At 48.4% G+C, this 22,891-nt stretch overlaps 1 protein-coding gene across 1 annotated transcript; it reads right to left on the reverse strand.

Annotated features, from left to right (window-relative positions):
• Positions 1-1,928: 1,928 nt before the first annotated feature.
• Positions 1,929-21,515, reverse strand: LOC147084042 (uncharacterized). The gene is made up of 3 exons (XM_085979924.1): positions 21,398-21,515; positions 14,154-14,228; positions 1,929-4,151 (listed from the first exon to the last, which is right to left on the reverse strand). Exon 3 carries the CDS (start codon positions 3,481-3,483, stop codon positions 2,176-2,178), a length of 1,308 nt encoding a protein of 435 aa, XP_085836050.1. The 5' UTR covers positions 3,484-4,151; positions 14,154-14,228; positions 21,398-21,515; the 3' UTR covers positions 1,929-2,175.
• Positions 21,516-22,891: the final 1,376 nt, after the last annotated feature.

Below are 22,891 nucleotides of genomic sequence, written 5' to 3' on the forward strand. Positions count from 1 at the left end.
TGAATGTGTATTAGAATTGTCCCACATGGGATACCGTCGTGGTGATTTGCAATGCACTATGGGAAATGTAGTGCATAGAGTGAAGAAGCACATTGTAAATAAAATGGCCATTAACTAAACTCTCCACCCCGGAGTCCTTCTTAATTGTTATATAGATAAGGGTATAAAACCCCTTGAGACACAATACTTGGGCTGATAAGTGGCAGGTAACATTCGCACCACACAAGTGCCAGGCAATGACTATCACCGACAAGCAAGCGTCTAACCACTGCCCCTTGACATTCAACAGCATTACAATCGCTGAATCCCCCACCATCAACTTCCTGGGGGTCACCATTGACCAGAAACTTAACTGGACCAGCCACATAAATACTGTGGCAACAAGAGCAGGTCAGAGGCTGGGTATTCATGGCGAGTGTCTCACCTCCTGACTCCCCAAAGCCTTTCCACCCTCTACAAGGCACAAGTCAGGAGTGTGATGGAATACTCTCCGCTTGCCTGGATGAGTGCAGCTCCAACAACACCCAAGAAGCTCGACACCACCCAAGACAAAGCAGCCCGCTTGATTGGCATCCCATCCACCACCTTAAACATTCACTCCCTCCACCACCGGCGTATCGTGGCTGCAGTGTGTACCATCTACAAGATGCACTGCAGCAACTCGCCAAGGCTTCTTCGGCAGCACCTCCCAAACCGACAACCTCTTCTACCTGGAAGAACAAGGGCAGCAGGTGCAGGGGAACACCTGATAGAATACATATATCCCTGAAGGCAGCAGGACAGGTAGATAAGGTGGTTCAAAAGGCTTATGGGATACTTGCCTTCATTAGCCGAGGCATAGAATATAAGAGCAGGAAGGTGATGATGGAGCTGTACAAAACACTAGTTAGGCCACAGCTGGAATACTGTGTGCAGTTCTGGTCGCCACACCATAGGAAGGATGTGATTGCATTGGGGAGGGTGCAGAGGAGATTCACCAGGATGTTACCTGGGCTGGAGCGCTTCAGCTATGAAGAGAGACTGGACAGGCTGGGGTTGTTTTCCTGAGAGCAGAGAAGGCTGAGGGGGGACCTGATTGAGGTGTACAAAATTATGAGGGGCATAGATAGGGTAGATAGAAAGGAACTTTTCCCCTTAGTAGAGGGGTCAATAACCAAGGTAGGGGCAGGAGGTTTAGAGGGGATTTGAGGAAAACTTTTTCACCCAGAGGGTGGTTGGAATCTGGAACTCACTGCCTGAAAGGGTGGTAGAGGCAGGAACCCTCACAACATTCAAGAAGTATTTAGATGAGCACTTGAACCGCCATAGCATACAAGGCTACAGACAAAGTGCTGGAAAATGGGATTAGAATAGACAGGGCTTGATGGCCGGTGCAGACACGATGGGCCGAAGGGCCTCTTTCTGTGCTGTATAACTCTATGACTCTATGACCACCAACTCCAAGTCAAACACCATTCTAACTTGGAAGTATATCGCCATTCCTTCATCGGCGCTGGGTCAAAGTCCTGGAACTCCCTCCCTGACAGCACTGTGGGAGTACCTTCACCACACGGACTGCAGCGGTTCAAGAAGGCGGCTCACCACCACCTTCTCAAGGGCAATTAGGGATGGGCAATAAATGCTGGCCTTGCCTGCGACGCCCACATCCCATGAACGAATTTAAAAAAACTTCATCCCATAACACGCGTACAAGGGCTCAGTAATGTTTAATTTATCAGAAAAAGACAAAGTACAACAACATACTGGTCAGCTTAACAGAATCTCATCATATTTATGAGGCCACAAACTTAAAATAGTCACTAATAAATCCAGTAATGAATTCAGGAGAAATGTCTTTACCCAGAGAATGGTGAGAATGGGGAACTCGCTACCACAGGGAGTAGTTGAGGTGAACAGCACAGATGCATTTATGAGGAAGCCACATGAGGGAGAAAGGAATGGGAGGAGATGTTGATCGGGTTAATTGAAGTAGGGTGGGTGTGGGGCATAAACACTGGCATGGACCAGTTGGGCCGAATGGCCTGTTTCTGTGCTGTACATTCTATGTAACACCATCAACAGTCAATCGAAGGGAATCATCAGCACAACAGATTGAAAGATTAAACAGCAGAAAAATTTATAAAACATTCATCCATTCCACGTTCATGTCACCCCAGCTGCCTACAGGGCCCTGTGCTACAGAACAGTGTGACCTCGCTGGTGTCTCTTCAGCTCCCCGGAGCTGTTAAAGCTCTTCGCACAGTCAGAGCATTTAAATGGTCTCTCATCAGTGTGAAGTCGCTGGTGTGTCAGCATGTTGGATGACTGAGTGAATCCCTTCCCGCACACGGAGCAGGTGAACAGCTTCTCCCCAGTGTGAGTACGCTGGTGTTCCTTCAGATCTCCGGACCTTTTAAACCTTTTCCCACAGTCAGAACATTTAAACGGTCTCTCATCAGTGTGAACTCGCTGGTGTGCCAGCAGGGGGGATGACTGAGTGAATCCCTTCCCACACACGGAGCAGGTGAATGGCCTCTCCCCGGTGTGAACACACTGGTGTCCATTCAGATGCCCGGTGCTTTTAAACCTCTTACCACAGTCAGAGCATTTAAATGGTCTCTCATCAGTGTGAACTCGCTGGTGTATCTTCAGCTCCCCGGTGCTTTTAAAGCTCTTACCACAGTCAGAGCATTTAAATGGTCTCTCATCAGTGTGAACTCGCTGGTGTATCTTCAGCTCCCCGGTGCTTTTAAAGCTCTTACAACAGTCAGAACATTTAAATGGTCTCTCCCCAGTGTGAACTCGCTGGTGTATCTTCAGCTCCCCGGTGCTTTTAAAGCTCTTACCACAGTCAGAGCATTTAAATGGTCTCTCATCAGTGTGAACTCGCTGGTGTTCCAGCAGGTGGGATGACCGAGTGAATCCCTTCCCACACACGGAGCAGGTGAATGGCCTCTCCCCAGTGTGAACACGCTGGTGTCCATTCAGATGCCCGGAGCTTTTAAAGCTCTTACCACAGTCAGAGCATTTGAATGGTCTCTCATCAGTGTGAACTCGCTGGTGTGTAGTCAAATTGCTGGAGCTTTTAAACCACTTCCCACAGTCAGAACATTTAAATGGTTTCTCATCGGTGTGAACTCGCTGGTGTTGCAGCAGGTGGGATGACTGAGTGAATCCCTTACCACACATGGAGCAGGTGAATGGCCTCGCCCCAGTGTGAACACGCTGGTGTCCATTCAGATGCCCGGAGCTTTTAAAGCTCATCCCACAGTCAGAGCATTTAAATGGTCTCTCATCAGCGTGGACCAACTGGTGTTTCTTCAGATCCCCAGAGGTTTTAAAGCTCTTCCCACAGTCAGAACATTTAAATGATCTCTCATCAGTGTGATATTGCTGGTGTCGCAACAGGTTTGATGGCTGAGTGAATCCCTTCCCAGACAGGGAACAGGTGAACGGTCTCTTTCCTGTTGTCTCCAGCTGGTGTCTCTTCAGCTCCTGGGACATTTGAAAGCTTTTCCCAGTCAGAATGTTTCACCGGCCTCTCCCCAGTGTGAACTCGCTTGTGTGCCAGCTGATTTGAGGACCGAGTGAATCTCTTCCCACACACTGAGCAGGTGAACAGAATCTCACCTGCTCTCTCCAGCTGGTGTCTCTTCAGATTCTGGGACCTTTTAAATCTCTTCCCGCAGTCAGAACATTTAATGTGAACAAGCTGGTGTCTCAGGAGGATGGCAGAATGAGAGAATCGCTTCAAAAACACAGAGCAGGTCAACGGTCTCTCATTGGTGTGGACAAGCTGGTGTCTCAGCAGCACGGAGGGTGCAATTAATCACTTCCCACACACGGAGTGGGTTAAAAGGTCTCTCCCTAGTGTGATCTTGCTGGTGTATCATCGGAGCGGATGACTGAGTGAAACCCTTCTGGAACACGGGGCCGGTGAACGGGCTCTCCCCAGTGTGTAGCCACTGGAGTTGCTTCAGGTACTTGTAGATTTTGAAGCTCTTCCCACACTCAGAACATTTAAAAGGTCTCTCATTAGTGTGAACTTGCTGGTGTGCCAGCAGATTGGAGGACCAACTGAATCAGGTCCTGATGAATCGAGTGACTCTGTCTGTTCTTGACGTGATGTTCGGTCTGAGCTTCCTATCTGTAAATGCTCCACTTCTAAATCCCTGTAAAAGGAGTGTAGAAAGGGGTAAGAGGGAGAATGTTGCCTCATGTCCCCCTTTCCCAGCCCAGGGGCAGTGAAGCTGATTTTCAGGCCCCAGCTGCTGCACAGGTTACATACGAACATACAAATTAGGAGCAGGAGTAGGCCACTCGGCCCCTCGAGCCTGCTCCGCCATTCAATAAGATCATGGCTGATCTGATTACTCCACATTCCCACCTACCCCAATAACCTTTCACCCCCTTGCTTATCAAGAATCTATCTACCTCTGCCTTAAAAATATTCAAAGACTCTGCTTCCACCGCTCTCTGAGGAAGAGAGTTTCAAAGACTCACGACCGTCTGTAAGAAAAAATTTCTCCTCATCTCTGTCTTAAATGGGCGACCCCTTATTTTTAAACAGTGACCCCTAGTTCTAGATTCTCCCACAAGAGGAAACATCCTCTCCACATCCACCCTGTCCAGACCCCTCAGGATCTTATATGTTTCAATCAAGTCACCTCTTACTCTTCTAAACTCCAGCAGATACAAGCCTAGCCTGTCCAACCTTTCCTCATAAGACAACCCGCCCATTCCAGGTATTAGTCTAGTAAACCTTCTCTGAACTGCTTCCAACGCATTTACATCCTTCCTTAAATAAGGAGACCAATACTGTACAGTGCTCCAGATGTGGTCTCACCAATGCCCTGTATAACTGAAGCATAACCTCCCTACTTTTGTATTCAGTTTCCCTCGCAATAAACTATAACATTCTATTAGCTTTCCTGATTATTTGTTGTACCTGAATACTAACCTTTTGCGATTCATGCATTAGGACACCCAGATCCCTCTGCATCTCAGAGCTCTGCAATCTCTCACCATTTAGATAATATGCTTCTTTTTTATCCTTCCTGCCAAAATGGACAACTTCACATTTTCCCACATTATGCTCCATTTGCCAGATCTTTGCCCACTCACTTAACTGATCTATATCCCTTTGTAGCCTCCTTATGTCCTCTTCACAATTTACTTTCCTACCTATCTTTGTGTCATCAGCAAATTTAGCAACCATGCCTTCGGTCCCTTCATCCAAGTCATTTATATAAATTGTAAAAAGTTGAGGTCCCAGCACTGATCCCTGTGGCACACCACTCGTTACATCTTGCCAACCAGAAAATGACCCATTTATGCCTACTCTCTGTTTCCTATTAGCTAGCCAATCTTCTAGCCATGCCAACATGTTACCCCCTACAACATGAGCTTTTATTTTCCGCAATAACCTTTGATGTGGCACCTTATCAAATGCCTTCTGGAAATCTAAGTACAGTACATCCACCAGTTCCCCTTTATCCACAGCACATGTTACTTCCTCAAAGAACTCCAATAAATTGGTTAAACATGATTTCCCTTTCACAAAACCATGTTGACTCTGCCTGATTACCTTGAACTTTTCCAAGTGCCCTGCTATAACGTCTTTAATAATAGCTTCTATCATCTTCCCTATGACAGATGTTAAGCTAACTGGCCTGTAGTTTCCTGCTTTCTGTCTCCCTCCCTTTTTGAATAAAGGAGTTACATTCGCTATTTTCCAATCTAATGGAACCTTCCCCGAATCTAGGGAATTTTGGAAAATTAAAACCAACGCATCAACTATCTCACTAGCCACTTCTTTTAAGACCCTAGGATGAAGTCCATCAGGACCCGGGGACTTGTCAGCCCGCAGCTCCAACAATTTGCTCAGTACCACTTCCCGGGTGATTGTAATTTTCTGGAGTTCCTCCCTCCCTTCCATTTCCTGATTTACAGCTATTTCTGGGATGTTACTTGAATCCTCTATAGTGAAGACCGATGCAAAATACCTGTTCAATTCAACTGCCATCTCCTTATTCCTGGGCCTTGTTCCTGGGACTAGGGACAGGGTCACTGGCAAGGCTTGGAAGCTAAGCAGAGCCAGGCCTGGTTAGTACCTGGAGGGGTGACCATCAGGGAAAACCAGGTGCAGAAGGTCACGGAAGGAGCCCAGGGAGGGGCGGCTGGTGAGCAGGCCCGGGCGTTGGGCTGAAGATTGTCAGACAGGAGGAATGGTGGAAATGGAATGGCGGCGCGCACAGACGCAGCGGCTTTGCTTCTCCCAGGACGGTGCTATTTACGTTTAATGTTAATGTTATTTGTACTGGACTCATGGGAGCTTGCAAAATCACATTTCGTTGTTCATGTACTTGTGCGTTGTACAATGACAATAAAGTTGAATTATTATTATTATTTTCCATTATTAATTCCCCAGTCTCACTTTCTGTAGGACCAACGCTCACTTTGTTAACTCTTTTCTTTTTTAAATATCTATAGAAACTCTTACTATCAGTTTTTATATTTCTAGCTCGCTTTCTCTGGTACTCTAATTTTTCTCTCATTAATCTTTTAGTCATTCTTTGCTGTTTTTTATATTCTGTCCAACCTTCTGACCTGCCAGCCATCTTTGCACAATTATATGCTTTTTCTTTAAGTCTGATACTATCTTTAACTTTTTTAGTTAACCACGGATGGTGGGTCCTCCCCTTGGAATTTTTCTTTCTCGTTGGAATGTATCTATTCTGTGTATTCTGAAATATCCCCTTAAATGTCTGCCACTGCGACTCTATTGACCTATCCCTTAACCTAATTTGCCTGTTCACTTTAGCTAGCTCTGCTTTCATGCCCTCATAATTGCCCTTATTTAAGTTTAAAATACTAGTCTTGGACCCACTCTTCTCTCCCTCAAACTGAATGTAAAATTCAATCATATTATGATCGCTGCTACCTAGGGGCGCCTTCACTATGAAGTCATTAATTAATCCTATCTCACTGCACAATACCAGGTCTAGTATAGCCTGCTCTCTGGTTGGTTCCAGAACGTGCTGTTCTAAGAAACTATCCCGAAAACATTCTACGAACTCCTCATCTAGGTTACCTTTGCCCATCTGATTTTTCCCGTCTATATGTAGATTAAAATCCCCCATGATTATTGCCATACCTTTCTGACAAGCTCTCGTTATTTCTTCCTTTATACTCCATCCTACCGTGTGGTTACTGTCAGGGGGCCTGTACACCACTCCCGCAAGTGACTTCTTGCCTTTATCATTTCTCATCTTAACACGTTGGTGCAGCAAGCAATTAGGAAAGCAAATGGTACGTTAGTCTTTATTACAAAAGGATTGTAGGGACTTAAGGCGGATAAATCCCCCGGACCTGATGGCCTACATCCTAGGGTCTTGAGAGAAGTGGCGGTAGGGATTGTGGGTGCATTGGTGATTATTTTCCAGAACTCCCTGGACTCAGGAAAGGTCCCGGCAGATTGGAAAACTGCTAATGTAACACCATTATTTGAGAAGGGAAGTAGACAAAAAGCTGGAAACTATAGATCAGTTCGCCTAACATCTGTGGTTGGCAAAATGTTGGAGTCCATTATTAAGGAAACAGTAACAGAGCATTTGGATAAACATAATTTAATAGGACAGAGTCAGCATGGTTTTATGAAGGGGAAGTCATGTTTGACAAATTTGCTCGAATTCTTTGAGGATGTAACATACAGGGTGGATAAAGGGGAACCAGTGGATGTGTTGTATTTGGACTTCCAAAAGGCATTTGACAAGGTTCCACACAAAAGATTACTGATCAAGATAAGAAATCACAGGATTGGGGGTAATATACTGGCATGGGTGGAAGATTGGCTATCTAACAGAAAACAAAGAGTTGGGATAAATGGTTCATTCTCGGGCTGGCAATCAGTAACTAGTGGTGTTCCGCAGGGGTCAGTGCTGGGACCCCAACTCTTTACAATCTATATTAACGATTTGGAGGAAGGGACCGAGTGCAACATATCCAAGTTTGCCGATGATACAAAGATGGGAGGGAAAGCAATGAGTGAGGATGACATAAAAAACCTGCAAAAGGACATAGACAGGCTAAGTGAGTGGGCAGAGATTTGGCAGATGCAATATAATGTTGGAAAGTTTGAGGTTATGCACTTTGGCAGAAAAAAATCAAAGAGCAAGTTATTATCTAAATGGAGAGAAACTGCAAAGTGCTACAGTACAAAGGGATCTGGGGTCCTGGTGCATGAAACACAAAAAGTTAGTATGCAGGTGCAGCAGGTGATCAGGAAAGCCAATGGAATCTTGGCTTTTATTGCAAGGGGGATGGAGTATAAAAACAGGGAAGTCTTACTGCAGTTATACAGGGTATTGGCGAGGCCACACCTGGAATACTGCATGCAGTTTTGGTTTCCATATTTAAGAAAAGATATACTTGCTCTCGAGGCAGTTCAGAGAAGGTTCACTCGGTTGATTCCGGAGATGAGGGGGTTGATGTATGAGGAAAGTTTGAGTAGGTTGGGACTCTACTCATTGGAGTTCAGAAGAATGAGAGGCGATCTTATCGAAACATATGAGATTGTGAGGGGGCTTGATTGGGTGGATGCGGGGAGGATGTTTCCACTGATGGGTGAGACTAGAACTAGGGGGCATAATCGAAGAATAAGGGGCTGCCCTTTCAAAACTGAGATGAGGAGAAACTTCTTCACTCAGAGGGTAGTAAATCTATGGAATTTGCTACCCCAGAGAGCTGTGGAAGCTGCAACATTAAATACATTTAAAATGGAGATAGACAGTTTCCTAGCAGATAAGGGAATTAGGGGTTACGGGGAGCAGGCAGGGAAGTGGACGTGAGTCTAGATTCAGATCAGCCATGATCCTATTGAATGGCGGAGCAGGCCCGAGGGGCCGTATGGCCTACTCCTGCTCCTACTTCTTATGTTCTTATGATTGGCGTATAAGAGTAAAGAAGTCTTACTGCAATTATACAGGGCCTTGGTGAGACCACACCTAATAATAATAATAATAATAATCAACTTTTATTGTCATTGTTAGTGCACAAGTGCAGTACAACGAAATGTAGGCTTGCGGCTCCCGAGAGTGTACATTTAGATTAAGACATTTAAACATTCAACATTCATTTGGCTTGTAATACATTAACATAAACATAACCATAATAAAGTGCATTGGCAGATGTGCAGGCTTTAGAGTTTATTTGTGGAGTTCAGTAGGATGACAGCCCTGGGAAAGAAGCTGTTCCTAAATCTGGTCGTTCAGGTGCGAATGCATCTGTAGCGTCTCCCAGATGGCAGGAGGGTGAACAGACTGTGGCTGGGGTGTGTAGGGTCTTTGATGATGGTCTGTGACCTCCGTAGACAGCGTTTCTGGTATATGTGCTCTATGGTCAGTAGCCGGGTGCCGGTAATGCGTTGGGCAGTTTTGACTACCCGCTGCAGGGCTTTCCGGTCATAGTAGCTACAGCTGCCATACCATACTGTGATACAGTTCGTCAGGATGCTCTCAATTGTGCAGCGGTAAAAGTTAGAGAGGATCAGGGGTGACAGGTTACATCCCTTCAGCCTCCTTAGGAAATATAGGCGCTGCTGGGCCTTCTTCACCAGAGAGGAGGTATTGAGGGACCAGGAGAGGTCTTCCGTGATGTGGACTCCGAGGAACTTAAAGCTGTCCACCCTTTCCACCACAGCCCCATGGATGTGGATGGGGGTGTGACTTCCGCCTTTAGACTTCCTGAAGTCCACAATGATTTCTTTGGTTTTCCTGATGTTAAGGGCCAGGTTGTTATCAGCGCACCACTTCACGAGATGCTGGACCTCCTCCCTGTAGGCTGACTCATCATTGTTGGTGATCTGGCCTACTACCGTGGTATCATCCGCAAACTTGATGATGGTGTTGGAACCATGAACAGCCACACAGTCGTGGGTGAAGAGGGAGTAGAGGAGGGGGCTCAGCACACACCCTTGTGGGGTATTGTGTACAGTTTTGGTCTCCTTACCTAAGGAAGGATATACTTGCCTTAGAGGGAGTGCAACAAAGGTTCACCAGACTGATTCCTGGGATGGGGAGATTGTCCTATGAGGGGAGATTGAGGAGACTGGGCCTATATTCCCATGAATTTTGAAGAATGAGAGGTGATCTCATTGAAACATCTACAATTCTTACAGGGCTTGACAGGGTAGATGCTGGGAGACTGTTTCCCCTGGCTGGGGAGTCTAGAACCAGGGGTCACAGTCTCAGAATAAGGGGTCGGACATTTAGGACTGAGATGAGGAGAAATTTCTTCACTCAGAAGGTGGTGAATCTTTGGAATTCTCTGCCCCAGAGGGCTGTGGAGGCTCAGTCATTGAGTATAATCAAGGCTGAGACAGATAGATTTTTGGACTCATGGGGAATCAAGGGATATGGGGATCGGGCGGGAAGGTGGGGATGAGGTAGAAGATCAGCCATGATCTTATTGAATGGCGGAGCAGGCTCGAAGGGCCGAATGGCCTGCTCCTGCTCCTATTTCTTATGTTCTTAAGAAAGCTGTTTGCTATAGCCTGCTGCCCCACGACAAATACACAGAGGATTTCAGTTATGTGGAGAGACTGGAGAAGCTGGGATTGTTCTCCTTGGAGCAGAGAAGGTGCAGCAGAGATTTAATAGAGGTGTTCAAAACAGGAAGGGTTTTGATAGAATAAATAGGAGCATGGGAACAGGAGGAGGCCATTCAGCCCCTCCAGCCTGTTCCGCCATTCAATGAGATCATGGCCGATCTGTGTCTTAACTCCACCCACCTGCCTTGGCTCCATATCCCTTTGCTCCCTTGTCTAACAAAAATCTATCGCGCTGGGATTTTAAATGATTAATTGAGCTGGCATCGACTGCTTTCTGTGGGAGAGGGTTCCACACTTCTACCACCCTTTGTGTGAGGAAGTGTTTCCCAACTTCTCTCCTGAATGGCCTGGCTCTGATTTTAAGGTGATGTCCCCTTGTCCTCGACTGCCCCACCGGCGGAAAAAGTTTCTCTCTATCTACTCTACCAATTCCTTTCAAAATCCCAAAATCCTCAATCACTCCTTAACCTTCTAGATTCCAGGGAACACAAGCCTAGTTTATGTAATCTCTCCTCATAATCTTAACCCTTGGAGCCCGGGTAACATTCTGGTGAATCTGTGCTGCACTCCTTCCAAGGCCAATATATCCTTTGAGGTGCGGTGCCCAGAACTGTACACAGTGCTCCAGGGAGTTCCTGGGAGTTAATGTGCGTAGGTCCCTGAAGGTGGCGGGACATATTGAGAGAGTGGTTAACAAAGCATATGGGATCTTGGGCTTCATAAATAGAAGTATTGAGTACAAAAGTAGAGAAGTTATGCTGAACCTTTATAAAGCGCTGGTTAGGCCACAACTGGAGTATTGCATCCAGTTCTGGTCACCACACTTTAGGAAGGATGTGAAGGCCCTTGAGAGGGTGCAGAGGAGATTTACCAGAATGGTTCTGGGGATGGGGGATCTTAGCTACAAGGACAGGTTGGAGAAGCTGGATTTGTTTTCATTAGAGCAAAGGAGGTTGAGGGCTGATTTGATAGAGGTGTACAAGATTATGACGGGTTTGGATAGGCTCGACGGGGAAAGGCTGTTCCCACTAGCTGATGGTACAAGGACTAGGGGACACAGAATTAATGTTTTGGGCAAGAGATACAGGTTGAACGTGAGGAAAAGCTTTTTTACGCAGCGAGTGGTGAGGACCTGGAAGTCACTGCCGACGGAAGTGGTGGAAGCGGAGACACTCAATGTTTTCAAGAGGAGACTGGATAGGCACTTGAGGGAAATAAACTTGCAGGGCTACGGGGATAGAGTGGGGGAGTGGGACTGACTGGATTGTATACAGAGAGCCGGCTCGGACTCGATGGGCCGAATGGCCTCCTGTTGTGCCATTATGACTCTCTGGGGTCTAACCAGGGCTTTGTATAGCTGTAGCTTATAAGGAGAAACTGTTTCCAGTGGCAGGAGGGTCGGTAACCAGAGGACACAGATATAAGGTCATTGACAAAAGAACCAGAGGTGAGGTGAGGAGAATTTTATTGACGCAGCGAGTTGTTGTGATCTGGAATGCGCTGCCTGAAAGGGCGGTGGAAGCAGAGTCAATAATAACGTTCACTGGGGAATTGGATAAACACTTGAAGGGGAAACATTTTCAGGGCTATGGGGAAAGAGCAGGGGAGTGGGACTAAATGGAGAGCTCTTTCAAAGAGCCGGCACAGGCACGATGGGCTGAATGGCCTCCTTCTGTGCTGTATGATTCTAGGAGCCACTCCTGGAGTGGAGTGGTGCCCGCAGGGGTCACTTGGCAGGAAATTGGGAGGAGGTGGTTCACACGCAGACTGCACCTGATTTCGAGACGCTGTCCTTTTAAAATTGGTCCTCCACAGGCAAGGAGGGACTCAGTCCCTTTAATGAAAATCACATTGAAAAGGAGAGTCCCTGTCCCTTTAAGAGCCCTCCGCCCACCATTCCCACCTTTTTCGTAAAGTCTTTGAAATTAATAATAAAAGTTCATGCAGAAAAAAAGTGAGTGTGTGTCTGACTGTATTTTAGTGAGTATCTGTGTCTGTGTGTCTGTCTGACTGTATGTGTGTGTGTCTGTGTAGAATAGCATCATAGAATGATACAGCACAGAAGGAGGCCATTCGGCCCATCGTGCCTGTGCTGGCTCTTTGAAAGAGCGATCCAATTAATCCCACTCCCCCTGCTCTTTCCTCAAAGCCCTGTAAATGTTTTCCCTTCAAGTATTTATCTCAATCTCTTTTGAATTATAATATTGAATCTTCTTCCACCGCCCTTTCAGGCAGCGCATTCCATATCACAACAACTTGGTGTAACAATCTGTTTCCTCATGTCACCTCTGGTTCTTTTGCCAATCGCCTTAAATCTGGTTTCTGTCCCTTCAGCCATTGGAAACGGTTTCTCCTTATTTACTCTCTCAAAATCCATCCTGATTTTGAACAACTCTATCAAATCTCCTCTTAATCTTCTTTGCTTAAGGAGAACAACCCCAGCTTCTCCCGTCTCTCCACGTAACTCAAGTCCCTCATCCCTGGTCCCATTCTCGTAAATTTCTTCTGCACCCTCTCTAAGGCCTTGACATCCTTCCTAAAGTGTGGTGCCCAGCGGAAGCCTAGCCAGTGTTTTATAAAGGCTTAGCATAACCTGCTTGCTTTTGTACTCTATTCCTCTATTAATAAAGTCAAGGATCCTGTATGCTTTTTTAACAGCCTTCTCAACTTGTCCTGCCACCTTCTAAGATTTGTGTACATACACCCTGAGGCCTCTCTGTTCCTGCACCCTCTTTAAAACTGGACCATTTAGTTTATATTGCCTCTCCTCATTCTTCCTACCAAAATGAATCACTTCACACTTCTCTACATTAAATTTAATCTGCCACGTTTCTGCCCATTTCACCAGTCTGGCTACATCCTCCTGAAGTCTGTTACTATCCTCATTGTTTGCTACATTTCCGAGTTTCATGTCATCTGTAAATTTTGAAATTTTGCCCTGGATCCCCAAGTCCAGGTCATTAATATATATCAAAAAAAGCAGTGGTCCGAATCAAAGTTCACGTTAAGTTGCGCGGCCACGCAGCGGTCTGGAGGTCCCGCGCAGCCGGCTCACCGCCCTATAAATGGAATAAATGCGCATGCACGGAAATTTGAATGGGCCGTGCAGCCCGTTAAAGGGGCCACGCACCTCAAAAAAATTAGAGGGAACATTGGTCCTAATACCGACCCCTGGGGAACATCACTGTTTACCTCCCTCCAGTCTGAAAAGAAACCGTTCACCACTACTCTCTGCTTTCTGTCCCTTGGCAGAAAATTGGGAGGGGGCGAGAGCAAACAGCACCTGATTTTTCGCCAAGCACTCACGGGAGCAGGGGATTTGCCCTACTTTAAATGTCAGTCTCTTAAATATACATTATAAAAAGGGAGACGCTGTCCCTTTAAAACAGTCATCCACAGGGACGCGGTCCCTTTAATGAAAATCATATAGAAGAGAGCGCCTGTCCCTTTAAGAGAACCCTCACCACTCCCATATTTCTCTTAAAGTGCTTGAAATTAATAATTAAAAACGCTGAAAATTAATATTAAGAAAATGAATTCAGGGAGAAGAAATATTTTTACTCACAAGTATTTGTTCCACAGGGTTTGTTATTTTCATCAATTTAAAACCGAACTTCTTTTATTTAATAAAAAGTATCTTCTGCAAAACAAAATTAGTTTGAGCTGTAAAATGTGAAAGGAACATTAAAAATAAACTTTTCCGGGCTCACAGATCCTGAGCCACTTTACAAAATGGCGGCGGCGGTTCCAGGTCCCGCCTCCTCCTTCGCCGTGATTGGTTAGAGGACCAAAGCCCCTCGATCAGTCCTCCAGGCTCAGGCTCAGCCTCCCCTCGCTCATTGGTGGAGAGCTCAGTGTCAGTCAGTGCACGCCGGCGACGTCTTGACGTGACTGGTTGGGCGAAGAGCGGGGTGGGCGCGCGGGGCGCCGGTTTGCTCCTCCAGCCCCACCCCGCTCGCTCCCTAATGGTCAGAAGTTCCCGTCAATCAGGCCCTGGGCCCGGGTCACGTGTCCCTGGAATGCGCTCCGCCAAATTGAAGAAGCTCCGCTCGGGGCCCGGATCCGCGGACTCTCAGGTTTGGATTCCCCTTTATTGTCTCCCCTCCTCTGATCTCAATCGGATCTGGCGGAAAACTCACTTTCCCTCACTGATTGCGGCTCTTCACCAACACCGACTTTACAAAGAAAGCCCCGCGCGGCAAACTGGAGCTCGGGCCCAGTGCGCAGGCGCGGGGGGAGGATGATTGACACGGGCCCAGGGTGTGTGCTGAGCATGCGCGGTGCGGGCCGGGCGCCTGTGGAGCAGGAGAGGGCGCGGCCATGGGGCGCATGCTCGGTCTCAGTCACAACTCAGTGCGGCGGCCAGACCGCTTTCTGGAGCGCGGGGACTTGTGGGGATTGCAGCCGCCATTACTGCTGATCCTTTCAACCAACCTGTGCAGCAGCTGGGGCCTGAAAATCAGCTTCACTGCCCCTGGGCTGGGAAAGGTGGAGATGTAAAACTGTGACCCCTGGTTCTAGAAACATAGAAGATCGGAGCAGGAGTAGGCCATTCGGCCCCTCGAGCCTGCTCCGCCATTCAATGCGATCATGGCTGATCATCCAAATTCAGTACCCTGTCCCTGTCTTCTCCCCATATCCCTTTAGCCTTAAGAAATATATCTAACTCCTTCTTGAATATATTTAATGAACTGGCCTCAACTGCCTTGTGTGGTACAGAATTCCACAGGTTCACCACTCTCTGGGTGAAGAAATTCCTCATCTCTGTCCTAAATGGCCTACCCTTTATCCTTAGACTGTGTCCCCTGGTTCTGGACTCCTCAACCATCGGGAACATCCTTCCTGCATCTAGTCTGTCTAGTCCTGCTAGAATTTTATAAGTTTCAATGAGATTCCCTCTCATTCTTCTAAACTCCAGCGAGTATAAGCCCAATCGACCCAATCTCTCCTCATACATCATTCCTGCTGAGACGCTCCTTAAAACCCACCTCTGTGACCAAGCTTTTGGCCATCTGCCCTAATTTCTCCTTGTGGCTCGGGGTCACATTTTTCAATGTCTTACAATACTCCTGTGCAGCGCCTTGGGATGTTTTCCTACATTAAAGGCGCTATAGAAATACAAGTTGTTCTCATTGTTCGATGTGAGCTCTGAACAGGCCCCGCCCCCTCCCCTACTCCGCATGCGCCGCTCCAAGGTGAGCGGGGGCTCTGAACAGGCCCCGCCCCCTCCCCCTACTCCGCATGCGCCGCTCCAAGGTGAGCGCGGGCTCTGAACAGGCCCCTCCCCGTACTCCGCATGCGCCGCTCCAAGGTGAGCGCGGGCTCTGAACAGGCCCCGCCCCATCCCCCTACTCCGCATGCGCCATCAGGCCCCGCTCCCGAGGATGAGCCACTACCGCGCCTGCGCAGGGCCTCGCATTCTGGGGATGGCCCGGGACAACCGCGAGAGTCCGGGTCACCGGCGGAAAGTGGGTTTTATCAGGGTTTTTTTTATATAGCAGAGAGAAGCGCGGGCGGGGAGATAAATAAAAGGAAAATACAAACCGGACCGTCCCAGCGCCCTCCCGGCACCGAACGGAGCGGATTGAGCGGCCGCAGCCCCTTGTCTTCTGCAGGGAGCCGGACTGGGGCACGTCATCAACTCCACGGTGGTGAACCGACGGGAGCTCCAACCAATAGGGAGAGAGCGGGAGGAGCTCGGAGCACTGAGATGGCAGCGGGTCCTCCAACCAATCGGAGTGTCCGAGGGGCGGGACATCCGCCGCCTGCTTCTCCCGCTGCTGAGACAAGTGGAATGCAGCAGAGGGCGCTCTTCTGAGTTTGGGGCTCAGGCCTGTTAGTGGAGCAGTGCAGAGGGAACTTTACTCTGCACTGGGCTTTACTCCCTCAGCACTGCACTGGAGGGGCAGCACAGAGTTTTAGACTCCAGTCTCTGGAGTGGGACTTCAACCCACAACCTTCTGACTCAGAGGAGAGAGTGCTGCCGCCTGAGCTACGGCTGACACTTTGTATCTAACCCGTACTGTACCTGCCCTGGGAGTGTTTGATGGGACAGTGTAGAGGGAGCTTTACTCTGTATCTAACCCGTGCTGTACCTGCCCTGGGAGTGTTTGATGGGACAGTGTAGAGGGAGCTTTACTCTGTATCTAACCCGTGCTGTACCTGCCCTGGGAGTGTTTGATGGTTCAGTGTAGAGGGAGCTTTACTCTGTATCTAACCCGTGCTGTACCTGCCCCAGAAGTGTTTAATGGGACAGTGTAGAGGGAGCTTTACTCTGTATCTAACCCGTGCTGTACCTGCCCCAGAAGTGTTTGATGGGACAGTGTAGAGGGAGCTTTACTCTGTGTCTAACCTGTGCTGTACCTGCCCTGGGAGTGTTTGACGGGACAATGTAGAGGGAGCTTTACTCTGTATCTAACCCGTGCTGTACCTGCCCTGAGAGTGTTTGATGGGACAGTGTAGAGGGAGCTTTACTCTGTATCTAACCCGTGCTGTACCTGCCCTGGGAGTGTTTGACGGGACAGTGTAGAGGGAGCTTTACTCTGTGTCTAACCCGTGCTGTACCTGCCCTGGGAGTGTTTGATGGGACAGTGTAGAGGGAGCTTTACTCTGTGTCTAACCCGTGCTGTACCTGCCCTGGGAGTGTTTGATGGGACAGTGTAGAGGGAGCTTTACTCTGTATCTAACCCGTGCTGTACCTGCCCTGGGAGTGTTTGATGGGACAGTGTAGAGGGAGCTTTACTGTGTATCTAACCCGTGCTGTACCTGCCCTGCGAGTGTTTGATGGGACAGTGTAGAGGGAGCTTTACTCTGTATCTAACCCGTGCTGTACCTGCTCTGGGAGTGTTTGATGGGACAGTGTAGAGGGAGCTTTTCTCTGTATCTAACCCGTGCTGTACCTGCCCTGGGAGTGTTTGACGGGACAGTGTAGAGGGAGCTTTACTCTGTATCTAACCCGTGCTGTACCTGCCCTGCGAGTGTTTGATGGGACAGTGTAGAGGGAGCTTTACTCTGTATCTAACCTGTGCTGTACCTGCCCTGGGAATGTTTGATGGGACAGTGGAGAGGGAGCTTTACTCTGTATCTAACCCGTGCTGTACCTGCCCTGGGAGTGTTTGATGGGGCAGTGTAGAGGGAGCTTTACTCTGTATCTAACCCGTGCTGTACCTGCTCTGGGAGTGTTTGATGGGACAGTGTAGAGGGAGCTTTTCTCTGTATCTAACCCGTGCTGTACCTGCCCTGGGGGTGTTTGATGGGACAGTGTAGAGGGAGCTTTTCTCTGTATCTAACCCGTGCTGTACCTGCCCTGCGAGTGTTTGATGGGACAGTGTAGAGGGAGCTTTACTCTGTGTCTAACCCGTGCTGTTCCTGCCCTGGGAGTGTTTGACGGGACAGTGTAGAGGGAGCTTTACTCTGTGTCTAACCCGTGCTCCACCATTCAATAAGATCATGGCTGATCTGATCTTGGCCTCACCTCCACTTTCCTGCCTGTTCCCCGTGACCCTCGACCCCCCTGTAGTTCAAACATCTGTCTGTCTCAGCCTTGAATATATTCAGTGACTCCGCCTCCACAGCTCTCTGGGGTAGAGAATTCCAAAGATTCACGACCCTCAGAGAAGAAATTCCTCCTCATCTCCGTCTTAAATGGGCGCCCCCTTATTCTGAAACTATGCCCCCGAGTTCTAGATTCCCCCACGAGGGGAAACATCCTCCCAGCATCCACCCTGTCCGGCCCCCTCAGTATCTTATATGTTTCAATAAGATCCCCTCTCATTCTTCTAAACTCCAATGAGTATCGGCCCAACCTGCCCAACCTTTCCTCATAAGACAACCCCTTCACCCCAGGAATTAACCTCGTGAACCTTCTCTGAACTGCCTCCAATGCAAGTATATCCCTCCTTAAATAAGGAGACCAAAACTGTCCGCAGTACTCCAGGTGTGGTCTCACCAACGCCCTGTACAGTTGTAGCAGGACTTCCCTACTTTTAATCCCCCTGTAATAAAGGCCAACATTCCATTTCCCTTCCTAATTACTTGCTGTACCTGCATGTTAACTGTTTGTGTTTCATGTACGAGGACACCCAGATCCCTCTGTACCTCAGCGTTCTGTAGTCTCTCTCCATTTAATAACAATTTGCTTTTCTATTCTTCCTACCGAAGTGGATAATCTCACATTTTCCCACATTATACGCCATCTGCCAATGTTTTGTCCACTCACTTCACCGATCTATATCCCTTTGCAGACTCTGTGTCCTCCTCACAACTTACTTTCCAACCTATCTTTGCATCGTTAGCAAATTTGGCTGCAGTGCACTCGGTCCCTTCATCCAAGTCATTAATATAAATTGTAAATAGTTGACAAATAGTGTAACATATCAAAGTTTGCAGATGATACTAAGATGGGATGGAAAGTAGTGAGTGAGGAGGACATAAAAAACCTGCAAGGGGACAGAGACAGGCTAAGTAAGTGGGCAGAGATTTGGCAGATGGAATACAATACTGGAAAGTGTGAGGTTATGCACTTTGGCAGGAAAAATCGTAGAGCAAGTTATTATCTTAATGGCAAGAAACTGGAAATTACTGAAGTACAAAGAGATCTGGGGGTCCTGGTGCACGAAACTCAAAAGGTTAGTATGCAGGTGCAGCAAGTGATTAAGAAGGCCAATGGAATGTTGGCTTTCATTGCTAGGGGGATAGAATATAAAAATAGGGAGGTTTTGCTTCAGTTGTACAAGGTATTGGTGAGACCGCACCTGGAATACTGCATACAGTTTTGGTGTCCATACTTAAGAAAAGACATACTTGCTCTCGAGTCAGTACAAAGAAGGTTCACTCAGTTAATCCCGGGGATGAGGGGATGGACATATGAGGAGAGGTTGAGTAGATTGGGACTCTACTCATTGGAGTTCAGAAGAATGAGAGGCGATCTTATTGAAACATATAAGATTGTGAAGAGGTTGGATCGGGTGGATGCGGGGAGGATGTTCCCGATGATGGGTGAAACTAGAACTAGGGGGCATAGTCTTAGAATAAGGGGCTGCTCTTTCAAAACTGAGATGAGGAGGAACTACTTCACTCAGAGGGTGGTAGGTCCATGGAATATGCTGCCCCAAAAAGCTGTAGAAGCTACATCATTACATAAATTTAAAACAGAAATAGACAGTTTCCTAGAAGTAAAGGGAATTAAGGGTTACGGGGAGCGGGCAGGAATTTGGACATGAGTCTAGGTTCGGATCAGTCATGGCCCTGTGGGTAGCGGAGCAGGCCCAGGGGCTGTGTAGCCTGATCCTGCTCCTATTTCGTGTGTCAATTCTGCTAGATTCAGGAGATGGTTCTGTGATAGTGGATTGGCGGTTTGGATCAGATCAGCCATGATCTTATTGAATGGTGGAGCAGGCTCGAGGGGCCGATTGGCCTACTCCTGCTCCTATTTCTTATGTTCTTATGAATGGCGGAGCAGGCTCGAAGGGCCGAATGGCCTACTCCTGCTCCTATCTTCAATGTTTCTATGTTTAAAATAAGTATCTTCTGTAAAATAAAATTAGTTTGAGCTGTAAAATGGGAAAGGAACATTAAAAATAAACTTTCCCAGGATCACAGATTCTGACCAGGCCGCTTTAAAAAATGGCGGCGGGCCGACCCCAGGTCCCGCCTCCTCCTTCGCCGCGATTGGTTGGAGGACCAAAGCCCCTCGGTCGGTCCTCCAGGCTCCGCCTCCCCTCACTCATTGGTGGAGAGCTCAGTGTCAGTCAGTGCACGCCGGCGACGTCGTGACGTTGCAGGGTGGGCGGTTGGAGCAGGCGGGAAATTAAATTCATTTAAATTAAATCTCCCGTCAGCCTCCTCTGTCCCAATCAGCCGGCGCAAGTCCCGCCCCTCGGGCTCCCCGATTGGTTGGAGGACCCGCCGCCGGCTCGCTCCTCCAGCCCCGCCCCACTCGCTCCCTATTGGTCGGACGCTCCCGTCAATCAGGCCCTGGGCCCGGGTCCTATCTTCCATGTACTTTCAGTGATGACTTTTATAAACTGGTTTTACAGGAAATTAGAAGAGGAGGGGAGAGATTTGAAGACACTCGGTCCCTTTGTGACTCTAAAGTTGCAGCTGACCCCGCGCATGCGCCCCATGGCCCCGCCCTCTCCTGCTCCACAGGCGCCCGGCCCGCACTGCGCATGCTCAGCACACACCCTGGGGTCCTGTCAATCATCCTCCCCCTCTGAACAGGCCCCGCCCCCTGCCCCTACTCCGCATGCGCCGCCGGGCCCCGCTCTCGAAGTTGAGCCGCTAACGCGCCTGCGCAGTGCCTCCGATTCTGGGTCGGCCCGGGCAACCGCGAGAGTCCGGATCACCGGCAGAAAGTGAGTTTTATCAGGGTTTTTTTTTTAATATATAGCAGAGAAAAGCGCGGGCGGGGAGATAAATAAAAAGAAAATACAAACCGCACCGTCCCAGCGCCCTCCCGGCATCGAGCGGAGCGGATTGAGCGGCCGCAGCCCCTTCCCTGAATGGCCTCTTCCTGTGATGACGTCACAACCGGGCCCCAGCTTCAGCGTCGGGGGGAGGAAGGTCCCGCCCCCTTGCCGCGCCGCCATTGGCTGGAGGACCAGGCCGCCCAGTTCAGTCCTCCCAGCTCAGCCCTCTTCCTATTGGTCCGCGCTCCCGTCACTCAGATTCACATTGTTCCGGCTCACGCCACCACCCCGCGCGGTTCAATCCGCTCCGTTCGGCGTCCGCGGAGGTCCCGCCCGACTCTCAGGTTTGGATTTTCTCGTATTTTTACTTTATAATCTCGCTCTCCGCTTCCCCCCTCACCTCGATTTAAATCGATTCCCAAAACTTTACTTAACCCCGGCCGCTGATTCCGCCTCTTCCCCGGGCCGATTTCCGTCTTCTCCTCAGAGGCCCCACGCAGGCGCACTGGCAGCATCGTTTTGTGGTGGTGCTGAATAAGCATGCGCGGCCCCGCCTCTCCACATTTAAAGGGTCACCCACCCCCTCCATATTTAAAGGGACACCCACCCCCTCCACATTTAAAGGGACACCCACCCCCTCCACATTTAAAGGGACACCCACCCCCTCCACATTTAAAGGGACACACACCCCCTCCACATTTAAAGGGACATCCACCCCGCCACATTTAAAGGGACACCCACCTCCTCCACATTTAAAAGGACTCCCTCCCCCGCTCTCATGTCCTGTACTGTGGAGGAGGAATTCCTTGAATGTTTACAGGATGGTTCCCTGGACCAATATGTCGAGGAACCAACCAGAAATCAGGCCATCTTAGACTGGGTATTATGTAACGAGAAAGGATTAATTAACAATCTTGCTGTACGAGGCCCCTTGGGTCGGAGTGATCATAATATGATCGAATTCTTCATTAAGATGGAGAATGAAGTTGTTGACTCAGAGACTAGGGTCCTAAATTTAAATAAAGGAAACTACGATGGTCTGAGGAGCAAGTTGGGTTGGATTGATTGGGGAATGTCACTCAAAGGGTTGACGGTGGATAGGCAATGGCAAACATTCAAAGACTGCATGGATGAACTACAGAATTTGTTCATTCCAGTTTGGCATAAAAATAAAACAAAAGAGGTGACTCAACCGTGGCTAACAAGGGAAATTAGGGATAGCATAAGATCCAAGGAGAGGACATATAAATTGGCCAGAAAAAGCAGTAAACCTGAGAATTGGGAGCAGTTTAGGATTGAACAAAGGAGGACAAAGGGATTAATTAAGATGGGGAAAATAGAATATGAGAGTAAGTTTGCAGGGAACATAAAAACTGACTGTAAAAGCTTTTATAGATATGTGAAGAGAAAAAGAACATAAGCAGTAGGAGCAGAAGGAGGCCACACGGCCCCTCGGGCCTGCTCCGCCATTCAATAGGATCATGGCTGATCCAAACCTAGACTCACGTCCACTTCCCTGCCCGCTCCCCATAACCCCTAATTCCCTTATCAGTTAGGAAACGGTCTATCTCCGTTTTAAATTTATTTAATGTCGCAGCTTCCACAGCTATCTGGGGTAGCAAATTCCATAGATTTACCACCCTCTGAGTGAAGAAGTTTCTCCTCATCTCAGTTTTGAAACGGCAGCCCCTTATTCTAAGATTATGCCCCCTAGTTCTAGTCTCACCCATCAGTGGAAACATCCTCCCCACATCCTCCCCGCATCCACCCGATCAAGCCCCCTCACAATCTTATATGTTTCGATAAGATCGCCTCTCATTCTTTTGAATTCCAATGAGTAGAGGCCCAACCTACTCAACCTTTCCTCATAAGTCAACCCCCTCATCTCCGGAAT

This window comes from Somniosus microcephalus, unplaced genomic scaffold, assembly GCF_052327205.1.
Source record: "Somniosus microcephalus isolate GS21.2 unplaced genomic scaffold, FLI_Smic_1.0 scaffold4, whole genome shotgun sequence".
Lineage (NCBI taxonomy): Eukaryota > Metazoa > Chordata > Chondrichthyes > Squaliformes > Somniosidae > Somniosus > Somniosus microcephalus.